Here is a 12392-nt window from a genome sequence, read left to right on the forward strand (position 1 = left end):
GACTTCCAGAGTTGATACAGAGATTGTCTCTTTTATAGTTCTTACAAGGATCCCAGAAAATAAAATAACACCTCTAGAATAAAAAAAATATCTTTTTTCTTCTTGCTCTTCCTGCCTGAATTCACACTATTAACAACTTATGTATTCATACTATGGGGCTGGAAAGAAAATACACAAAACTCTGGGAATATAATGAAATGCATTTATTGCAGTTTAAAGCACAATTATATGTACTGGACTTATTGGAAAATGTCTAAGTGATTGCTTAAGAACAGCTCACCTCAGAATGAAATAAAGACAACTAAGTTCCTGCCTCATAGAAGATATTCCAAAATTTTATTTGAAAACATGAATAAATGCATGAGAGAAGAGCAAGGAGCAGAATTTTCTTGCTCTTAGGTATATAAGAGAATTTCTGAGAATGAAAACAAATACGAAAATAATGCTAAACACTTTATTTTTCTATCATTCAATTTGTGAATTAGTTAACACACAGCATGAGATTTGCATTTGCACCCAAGACCTGGCAATATGGGCAATTTATAGTTCAAGAAAAAAAGAAAGCCGGAAAAGTCTAAACAGTTTCAAAATATTTTCAAATACTCAAAATACCTCTTGCAATTCTTTATTCCTCAGAATTGTGTTTGGCTAAGAAGACAAATGATGGTGGTCTGAGAAGTCAATACCTGCCAAGTAAACCCTCAGATAACCAGGTTCTGCTTGCCTGGAATGCAGGAATTAAAGAGCAGAAATTGTTGATTATACATAAATCTACAGAAAACAGCTAATTTTATTTCTAAAAGTTGTTTTTGCTGATGTTGGGTGCCATCGAGTTGGTACCAACTCATAGCAACCTTATGCAACAACAGAACAAAACACTGCCCTGTCCCAGGCCAACCTCACAATTGTTGCCATACTTGAGCCCATTTATGATGCCACTTGGCCAATCCATCTCACCGGTAGTCTTCCTCTTTTTTCTGACCCTCCACCTTACCAAACATGATATCTTTCTCCAGTGACTGGTCCCTCCTGATAATATGTACAAAGTATGAGAGACAAAGTTTGGCCATCCTGGCCTCCAAAGAGCACTCTGGCTACAATTCCTCTAACACAGATCTCTTGGTTCTTTTGGCAGCCCATGGTACTTTCAATATTGTCGTTCAACATCATAACTCAAAAGCATCAATTCTTCTACAGTCTCCCTTATTCACTGTCCTGCTTTCGCATGGATATGAGGTTATTAAAAATATTGTGTTTTGGTTCAGGCACACCTTAGTCCTCAAGCTGACATCTTTGCTCTTCAACACTTTAAAAAGGTCTTATGCAGCAGATTTGCCTAATGCATTGTAAGAGTTAGGTTGCTTATTATCTTCAACTATTGTCCTGTGAAACCAGTTAACAGCCATAATCTTCCAGCTGTGCCACTTATTTTTAATGTTCATGGCCACAGGTTGGAGGACCAGCTGGATAGTTGTGAGTGGGGTTTGAGACACTGTTTTCCTGCATGACATACCTAGATTCATGGCAAGTCTTCTACATTGAAAAGAAGTAAAATGAAGCTAGAGGTACAAGAGTGCTAGAGACAGACTACATTTACTGTCAATTTTACCCTGAAAATGCCTATCTCTTGCTGCTGCTCTGTATAACACATGCCTCACTGATAGACCAAGATGAAGATGTTTAAAATGGTATAATTAACAGCTCTCTGTAGACCATAGGAATGGGTGGTGGATAAAGAGATCTAGAACCATAAGATGGTCATAATTTATTTTTCATACCATCTGTTTAGTCATTCCAGCGTGGGAAACACTCAGAGATCATTTTCAGTTTTCCCTCAGGTCCACAGGAAATTCCTGTGTTCTGTTCCAAGATGAGGCCAGAGGATCAGAGATTAGGCTTTGAGAAAGATGTAAAAATCCTGTTTCTACCATATACTCACTATGTGAACTTTGGGAAGTTTTAAACCACTCTTTTTTCAATTTCTCATTGCAATGCAGATAGTAATATCTTCCTTGAAAAATTTAGTCAGGTAAGGTATGAACCAGGAGCCCTGGTGGTGCAGTGATTCCTCTGGGCTGCTCACTGAAAGGCTGGTGGTTAGAATGGTTGCCCCGTGTGGGACAGATGAGTCAGTATGCTTCCATAGAGATTCCTAGCCTCAAAAACCTACTCTATCCTATCAGGTTGGGATGAGCCAGAATTGACTCAACATCAGTGGGTAACTTTAGAACAATGTTATGCACTAATTGCTGTTGGTGTTGTTAAGAGCCATCAAGTTGATTTTGACACATAGGGACTCTGTGTAGGGTGTCCAAAGAGCCTCTGGTTGAACCACCATTTTGCTTATCAGTTTAGTACTTATTCTACAGCACCACACCAATCACTAATTAACTACAACACTGAACGTGTATTTCTAATGTGTTTGTCACTCTAAATTTAACTGCTTAGTATTCCTAACAGAAAGAGAGAAACAGAGACAGAAGAAATAAGAAAACAGAAATGAAAAAATAAGGTTCAAGGTCAGGGCTTATGGTCTGCTCTGAGCGCAGAGTCAGCGTAAGTTAAGTTAGGTGATTAGAGGACTCAAAGGGAAAGAAAACGCTGCAGTTCATATATATACTTTAATTTCCTGAGCAAGAGGCAGAAAGAAGCACACAGGGAAGCCGAGAGGGCGGCACAAAGAAGCAGAGAGAGAAGTGACCAAGAGAATTGAGGTTGGTGTCTTGCTTCAGTCTTCTGTAGAAAGAGGGAATGGCCAGATTCCCTGCATTGATGCATGAACACAGCTATCCAAATACAGGTATTGTTGTTGTTGTTAAGTGCCTCGAGTCGATTTCAACTCATAGCAACCCTGTAAAAGATTTCCAAGGAGCAGGTGGTGGGTTGAAGGCCGACCTTGTGCTTCTATCTAGGGATATACCATCCGTTTTAAAGTTCATTTTATAAATATTTGTACAAAATTCCTGGAGTCTTTTCAGACAAAATATCCAGTCGAGATATTTAGAATCATTTCTAAACTTAGACTTTCTCATGCACTCCAAGGTAGCCAATAGATATGGAGAAGTTTGATGATGATTCTTATCAGATAAAAATTTGAACACCTTGCTCATATTATCATATATATGTATAACAATATATGTCTTCCATATCACTCTCTCTCTCTCTCTCTCTCTCTCTATATATATATATATACACACATTCCACACCATTCTAAGTACTGTCTTGAGTGTATTATAGAAACAACAGATTCTAGGGTCTAACCAATCAAAAGGGTCACTAAATTCAATTAACCAATGGTTAAGTTATAGAATTGATGCCTTATATTAGTTGGAGTCATAGCCTGGAGGTAAATCTTTCAGCTCATTAACAGTATTATTGTTGTTCTTGCTATTTTTGTTTGCTGGTGTTCTTTGTATATGGATGGGAAGAAATATCAGTCCCATTGCCTGTTAGCAGAATTTTAAGTGTCAGTTATCTTACAAGATTGGTTTGACCATATTATGACATTATCTTTGTATTAAACACAATATAAAAGGTAACTACAAAAAAAAAATGAGAACAAAAAGAAATCACTGTGGTCCTATGTTTTGTTATATTTTTTCGGAACAAAGCCACGTATGCACATGGATGCAATTCTCACAAAGTAGTATTTCAGATAATGCCATCTTAGAAAGCATAGGCATTTGCCATAGTACAGTCATATTCTCTGAAACTGTTTTTGAGGTAAGGAATTTTATTTTCCCATTCAATATATTAAAATATTTAAATATCCATTCTAGTTCTAGCCCTGTATTTTTGATGCCATATATTAGATTGAGTGTGAGCTCTATCAGGAAAGTCTGTACCTCAGTGGTAAGGTAAAGCCTAAGGGGATACATATCGGGCATTGAGAGACTTCTTACTTCAGAGCCATGACCCTGTCTTCCTTCACTTTGTTATTGTATCTCCCTCTTATTTCAACAGTTATACAAGAACATACACTTTGAAAATAATTTTCATTTTTCCTTGGGATTTCTGGAGAAAATATTTCAAAGGACAGAGATTTTGTTTGAAAATTTCCTTAAGATTGTAACAAAGTTTGTACCAAAGCCTAAGAAGATGGTATTATTATTTCATGGCAATGTGCTCAATCTTCTTCTTTTGCTAAGTAATAAAATCTTCTTAGAGTGAAGATTCCATAGATTAATTTGGGGGCTGTTGATATCTTATTAGTATTCAGACTTTAGCTTTTCTAAACAATTGTTTTCTTTATTCCACTAAAAATGGCATTTAAAAACCAACTTTAATGAGACATAGTTCACATATACTGAAATTCACCCATTTTAAAAGTATAGTTTATTGAGTTTTGACAAATGTATTCAGTCATTTCATCACCACTGCAATTAATGTATAGGACATTTCCATCACTTGAGAACATTTCCTCATGCCCCTTTGCGTGAGCAGTGTTGTGTACTCTTTAATTTATGTCTACCTTTGAATAAGAGTCCTAGTATAGAGTTATAGGATAATACAAGGTAAACAATTCAAACCTACCAATTGCTCCTTGGAAATGCTACATAGGGTTGCTATGAGTTGGAATTGACTTGGAAATAGTTACCAACAAAAACAACCTTTGAATATTATTCAACTTCATATAGAGTGTTCATGGTTGTTAAGTGCTGTTGAGTCAGTTCTGACTCATAGTGACCTGTTCAGGGTTTCCGAGGAGTGAATGGTGAGTTTGAACCACCCACCTTGCTGATCAAACAGACCTTGCAGTCCAGTACTAATCCTACAGGGCCACACCAGGACTCCATAGAGTGTTGGAGTCATATAATATTATACTCTCATTTTCTCCTTCCTATCCTTTCTGCTATAATGTAAATTTACTAAAACTAGTTAAATTTACACTTAAAATAAATTAATATTATGATATATAAGTTATACCTAGATAAAGCTGTTTTAAAAATAATAAATGATGGGTGTATGGAGGAGTCTGGCCTTATAATATTTTAGAACAAACAATGTGATTGTAATAGAAATACATAAATAGATAATTGATTCAGAATAGAAACCTCAGACAGAGATCATAAAATTTAGTGTATGACATGACATTTCTATTCAGTGGGAAATAAAATAATACTTAACAAATGTTGCTGTCCAAGTGGCTATAAACCTATAAAACAATAGGTTGAGATAGCTATCTTGCACCATAAGTAGAAATGAATTTCAAATGAATAAATAAATATAAAAGAGAAAATAATGCAAACTAAGGAAAGGCACTGTAAGATCAGCACTGGAATGTGAACTACAATGTCAGCAGTTCAAACCCACCAGCTGCTCCTTGGAAACTTTTTAGAGGATTGCTATGAGTAAGAACTAATTCAATGGCATTTACCAACAACAACAACGATAAGAGATAATACGTACAAGTAAGCAGTAAGAGATTTGATCAAAAATGACATCTACATATTGTCAAGGAAAAGATAGATATTTCTAGTTATATAAATACTTAAACTTTCATATGGCAAAATTAATAGACAAAATATAAATCTGGGCCATTTTTTCAACACAGAGTACAGATTAATTTGGGGGCTGTTGATCACCTACGCATATTCAGACTTTCCATTCCTAAACATGGAATTTTCCTTAATTTATTTAGCTTTTCTGAACAATTGTTTTCTTTATTTCACTAAAAATGGCATTAAAAACCAACTGAAATGAGGCATAGTTCAAATATAATAAAATTCACCCATTTTAAAAGTACAGTTCATTGAGTTTTGATTAGTACCACTAATGAACAAAATTTTATAGCTGGACAAGTCAAAGACAAATATAAACAATAAACAGGAAAAAGATAGAAACAAGCAGTTTACATCAAAGCAAATCAAAATGGTTAACAAACACATGAAAAGAATAAAACTCACTAATGGTAAGGAAAGTGCAGAATCAGCTAAACGGAGACATCCTTTTATATCTTTGAGAATGGCACAAACTTTAAAAAGATCTATAACACCTACATCTGGGGGGTGTTATAGATGAACATTTATTTATTATTTGTTGTTGTTAAGTGCCACTGAGTCAGTTCTGAGTCATAGCATCCCTGTGTAGGGTTTCCAAGGAGCGGTTGGTGGGTTTGAACTGCAAACTGTTGGTCAGCAGTGCAGTGCTTATCCTACAGCAGCACATCAGGATTCAGGAATTGTAAAATAAGTTAGGAATTGTAAAATGTTTCAACTTTCCAGAAAGCAATCTAACAACATATATTCAAATTAAAAGTACACATATACTTTGGTTTTGGAATCCCATTTCAGAGAATCACTCCCAAAAGAAGAAAAATCATCCAAAGTTAAGGATCTATAGCCAAATATGTTTAGTAAAACTTATTCTTTGTGTCACAGAACTGGAAGCAAAGACAATGCCTATATAATGGATGGTTGTAAAGATATGGCATATACATCCCATAAAATATTAGGCTAAAATTCAAAAGAACAAATTAAAATAAACCACTAGACTTAGAATAATGTTTATAAAATATTGCTGAGTGAGAGTTGAAAGATTAGAAAAAATTAATGTGTATTAAAAAAAAAACAAAAAAAACTCACTGCCGTCAAGTCGTTTCCGGCTGCCAGCGCGCCTGTGTACGTTTTCTGAGACTGTAACTCTTTACTGGAGCCGACAGCCTCGTCTTTCACTCAGGGAGGGGTTAGTGGATTTGAACTGCTATCATTTTGGTTAGCAGTCCAGTGCTCATCCTACCGTGACACCAGAGTAGTTGTTAAGTGTCATCGAGTAGCTTTTAACTCATAACAACCCTGTATAGGATTTCCAAGAAGTGGCTGGTTAAGTTTGAACTACCAACCTCGCAGTTACCAGTCCAGTGATAGCCTATAGCGCCACGACTCCTAAGTGTATATTTACAGGATTAAAAAAAAGAACACAAAGACGTTATGTATATATAGAAGTGAATATATGTATCTGTATGCATATTTCTGAACATTTGTATGTGTTTATATGAGCGTGGAGAAAGTATATTCAGTCAATGTGAATTCCTGGAGAGAAGGGTGATATGGTAGGAGGGAGAGTGAAAATGAGAAAGAGCGAAATAAAATAAAAAGAAAATCAATAAAAGTGCACTACTGTGAAGAACTGGAGTCCTGGGGTGGCACTGTGGGCTAATGCGTCAGACTGCAAAGTCGTTTGAACTGCAAGGTCTGTGGTTCAAGCTCACCAGCTGCTCCTTGGAAACCTTATACAGGGTCGCCATGGGTCGGAATCGACTCAACGGCATTTAACAACAACAGTTGTGAAGAACCATTCATTATCTGTTCTCATTTATTCATTCTCCTAAAATTATATGTGTCTTTATGAGTATAAAGCTTTACAAAGTTATTTTAAAAAGTAAAGTCCACAACCTTTCAAAATATACTTAAATTCTTTTCCACAAATCATCTCTAGATTTAAACTATATATATAAATTAATGGATAGTGTATATTTATTTGAAACTAAATGTCCAATTATCTTTTTCTAATTCTTCTGTTCCCTCTCAGGTCCTGTTAATTTTGAATCCTGGAAACAGAGCAATAAGATGGGGTGGGTGTGGGAAGAACTATAAACTTTGAACATCAAACGAGAGAGTGCAGTCTCAGATGAGGATGGAAATGATTTTGAGGAGTTTGTCTTTTTGGTACTTCCTGAGTCTTCAAATACCAACCAGTTCATAAATTTCACAGTTCCCAAAAGTCTATTATTATAGTGAATCAAATTATAATTTTGGCGGGCACCATCCTGCCAAGGGACAGAACAGCGAGAAGCCTTATGCATGAAAAATTCATTGTTTAGCAAAGCGACAATGAATGTCCCCTTGGTTGGCAAAGCCCCAAGGGGTGTTTCATGCAGGGGCCCCGCGGTTTCTAGCTTTTCCTTGGAAAAATAGTTTATTTCTGATTTCCTTATAAGAAGTTTTAGAAAATCTTGCATAATCATTAGATACTTTAAACAAACCTCACGTTATAATAGTTGCCTTTCACATTAACATTGACTTTCACACCATATTCAATCTTATGTAATAAAACTTGTTTTTTACATTAACAATAAGTTTTAACATTGGCGATAACCACGCTAGCTAAAGTTTTAGCAATTCAAGCTTAAGATTGTAAGCAACATTCCATGTAGTTTCAGTCAAGGACATCAAGGCCTTTAGAAAGCACCTTAGAAACAGTCAAGGGCAGTGGGAGGTTAAGAATAGAAGTAAAAATTAGATTAGAGGTTTTGAGAAATTGTTAGTATAAGAGAATTACTGCTTTGTTCTTAACTATGAAACTTTAGGGTACTTTTATGTTCTTGTTTTTATTGTTAAATCAATTATATGTATGACCAGTTATAGTAAAAATTATGTTTTTGATTGTGAGTTGTAATTAATGAATCTATAGAAAGTAATAGATGTTGGTAAAGTTAGAAGTTAAGATGTAGAACTTTGTTTAAAATTAACCTGACATTTAAAGAGGATTAGAGAAAAACAAATCAAGGCCAAACTAGACAGTTTAGGGAGGATTAGAGAGAAACAGAGTCGCTTACAGAGGACAGACGTTATCGGAGTGGCTAGGGAGTGTAGAGAAGCAGGAAGGTTTGATGACCTTGTGTTCCTCTTGTACCTTTGATGTAAGAATATAATATTTGATTCATTTGTAACTGCTTGTACATGACTATTGTGAGATCATAGTATATTCTAAATGGGATATAAGAAGCAACATTTTTGAAGTAAAGAGAGAGTCATCATTACCATCATCTGCCTGAACTCAAAAAGACGCATTGACTCTGTGTGTTTTTTCACCGAATCCGTTCCTCCCTCCTAGCTCTCACAAATTGTCGAGGTTGGTCCCCGGCATAATTTAGCAAGGCAATAAATCAATATCTGAGTTTGACTTTAGACCATCTCTGAGCTATCATCAGCAAAGTCAGAATTTCCAAATCTGAATTGCAGTTTTCCTTAAAACAGTCCTTGAGTCTTAATATTGTTATCTTCATTATATTCAATGAAGGCAACACTTCTCAACTGTTATAACTTAGTTTTCGGTGGAAGCATGCTTTCAGGTACAGGGAAGCATGATTTCAGGTAAGTTTTAGCATTGAAAACCACTGTGTGCCATGGTTCCCATTAGAGACATAAATGGAAGATTGGAACAATTTTGCACCTCTGGATATATCAATAAATGAAAAAAATGTCATTTACTGGTGTGCTAAAGCACACTTTTTAATAGAAATTATAGCATCAGTTGGGATTATTTGATTCTAAGAAATGTAATTTGAATTTAGTTGTCATTGTTTTTGGAAAGGGCACTAGACTCGATAAAGTGGTTAAGAAACTGAATTTTGGATTCAGATGATTTAAAATCCCAGACCTACCTGCCAGATCAGTGAGTTTAGGTAACTGTTATTATTTTTAGGAATCCTAGTGGTACAGATGGTAATGAAGGGCAGTGATTTACACCCACCAGTGGTTTACACCTCCATGGAAGACAGATGTGACAGTCTGCTTCCAAAAACATTTCCAACCTGGGAACCCCTATAGAGTTTACTGTAAATTGGAATCAGCTTAATGACAATGGGTCTAGTTATTTTGCTTGTTGAAGGAAAATTTATGTCAGGAAGTACAATGGCTAGTGTCTCTGGAAATCTCAGGAGCTGGAACATGAGCAGTCTCTTGTTAAGAGGATGAGTAGAACGACTGCCTTTGTGGGACACACTGTCTCCTCATGGCAAGGGAAGCCATGACATCAAAGTTCAGAGTTACACTTTGTTATTGTTATTGTTAAGTGCTGTTGAGTTGGTTCCGACCCATAGTGACCCTGTATAAGGTTTCCAAGGAGCAACTGGTGGGCTTGAACCTCAGACCTTGCAGTCAAATGGCTTTGCAATCTGGTGCATTAACCCATAGTGCCACACCAGGACTCAGAGTTCCACTAGGTCACATAAAACAAGGATAGGATAGTTTCCCTAAGCAAGGTGGTGGTGGTGATGTGCTGTGGAGTTGGTTCCGACTCATAGAAACCCTGTACAGGGTTTCCGAGGCTATAGATCTTTATGGGAGCAGAAAGCCCCATCTGGAACAGCTAGTAGTTTCGAACTGCTGACCTTGCAGTTCACAGCCCAATTTGTAACCACTACACTACCAGAGCTCCTTAGCAAGAGTGGTCTGCAATTAGTAGAGGAAGGATGAAAACAACTTGGGCATGCAAAAATACAAATGTCCTCTACAACAAAAAAATTTAATATTTTTGTAAAACAATGCCTTAGAAAATGTTGTCTGATCCATGTCTTTTCCTCTGAATACGAAGGACCATGAATCATGCTGCTCTCTTCTTATGTATGTATTAGGATGAGGACAGCTGGCATGAGAGGCAATCAGAAAATTCTCCTGAATTCCCACTTACTAAATACCTTGTGGCAGTATAGTTTAGTTTCCCCAAGGTCCTCTATGTAAAAGAGTTTGTGTATTTTCTGAACATTCTTCTCATAGCTGCCTTCACCTCCTTGTTCTGGAGGCTGTAGATGAGAGGATTCAGCATGGGGGTAACCACAGTGTACTGTAAAGGGAAGATCATCTCTAGAGGGGAACCTGAGGTTGGCAAGAGATAGCTGAGGAAACCTGATCCATAGAACAAGATCACAGTAGTGAGGTGAGAGGAACAGGTAGAGAAGGCCTTGCTTCTGCCAGAGGTGGAGCTGATACTCATGATGGTGGAGACAATGCGGGTGTAAGAGAAAAATATCAAGACGAAGGTTCCAAAGAAATGCAAGACAGAGGAGCAGAGCAGGAGCATGAAGTTGATGGAAGTATCAGAGCAAGATAGAGGGAAGAGAGAAGACAGCTCACAGCTGAAGTGGGGTATAGTTTGGCTCTCACAAAAATCTAAATTGACAGCCAGGAGGATATTGATGAGAGCATCTACAAAGGCCAGGCCCCAGGAGCCCAAAACCAGTCTGACACACAGCTGGTTACTCATTACCTGGCCATAGAGCAGAGGGTTGCTGATGGCCACATAGCGGTCATAAGCCATCACTGCCAGCAGACAGGCCTCGGTGCCCCCTGTGGCAAACACTAAGAAGGCCTGAGCCAGACACTCCTCTACAAAGATGGTTTTGCTTTCAGAAAGTAGATTTTCCAACATCTTGGGTACTGTGACAGATGAGTGACAGAGGTCCAGGAAGGACAATTGTCCCAAAAAGAAGTACATAGGGGTATGGAGGTGGGAATCAGCCCTGATCACCAACAGCATCACCAGGTTTCCGATTAGGGTCAGGAGGTAAATCACCAGGAACAGCACAAATAGAAGAGCCTGGGTCTGAGGTATGGAAGACAGCCCAAGGAGGATGAACTCATTGAACATGCTGTGGTTTCCCATAGTGATAAAAAGCCGTGTTATCCTAGGAATTCAAGAAAGAGACCTCAAAACTACCTTTGTACATCACAGTTTCCATCAGTGTACATCAATTTGTTACTGTGCTGAAAATCATGTTCAGTGATTTCTAAACTAACTTCATAATTGTGACAATTACTTTATAATCTTGAACGACAGTCCACCACCCCTCTAGCAACGCCTTATCTAATATTATGGATAATTCTCTTATGCCTTTAGGAGTTTCTGTCTTTTATTTTAAGGCATAGAAATTCAAGAACATTTTTCGTGCTCTTGTAGCATAGTGGTTATGAATTGAGCTGCTAACCTCACGGTCAGCCGTTCGAAACTACCAGCTGTTCCATGGAAGAAAGATGAGGCTTTCTGCTCCATAATGATTTCCAGTGGCAGAAACCCTGTACAGGGTCGCTATAAGTCAGAACCAACTTCACGCTACATAACAACAACAACAATGGGAATAGAGAGAAAATTGTTGGTGTTGTAGAAAAAGCAGCAAAGTCCTTAAGAGATGGAAAGTGAATGGGATTCAGAATGCAAGTGGAGCTTTGTCCCTCGATAAAAGGAAGGATCCTTTATTTAATATAAATGGGCGAGCCAGTAAAGAAGGTGGGAACAGAGACAGCCTCACCAGTTTTATGACTGGAATAATAGAGATTTTCCAAATGATTGCTGCAAAGTTTTTGTGTAAGTGTGAAGTAAGATCATGAACAGAATCGCTTTCTTCTTTTCCCTCCATACATACCTGCATCTCTAACTCTCTTTGTAGGTTCCCTAGGTGACTCAAGTAGGGTGCAATCAAAAGGCAGCTTCATGGAAGAAATGACTGGCAATCTGCTTCCACAAAGATTACAGCAAAAAAGCAAAACACTGGTGTGGCACTGTGGGTTAATGCGCAAGACTGCAAAATCGGTTTGAATTTCAGGGTCAGAGGTTCAAGCTTACCAGCCCTCCTCAGAAACCCTGAACAGGGTCACTATGGGTTGGAATAGACT

At 37.4% G+C, this 12392-nt stretch overlaps 1 protein-coding gene across 1 annotated transcript; it reads right to left on the minus strand.

Moving 5' to 3' along the window:
* Positions 1 to 10455: 10455 nt before the first annotated feature.
* On the minus strand, positions 10456 to 11385 carry LOC102818134 (olfactory receptor 8S1-like). Its single transcript, XM_006865357.1, has one exon. It carries the CDS (start codon positions 11383 to 11385, stop codon positions 10456 to 10458), a length of 930 nt encoding a protein of 309 aa, XP_006865419.1.
* Positions 11386 to 12392: the final 1007 nt, after the last annotated feature.

This window comes from Chrysochloris asiatica, unplaced genomic scaffold, assembly GCF_000296735.1.
Source record: "Chrysochloris asiatica unplaced genomic scaffold, ChrAsi1.0 scaffold00077, whole genome shotgun sequence".
NCBI lineage: Eukaryota > Metazoa > Chordata > Mammalia > Afrosoricida > Chrysochloridae > Chrysochloris > Chrysochloris asiatica.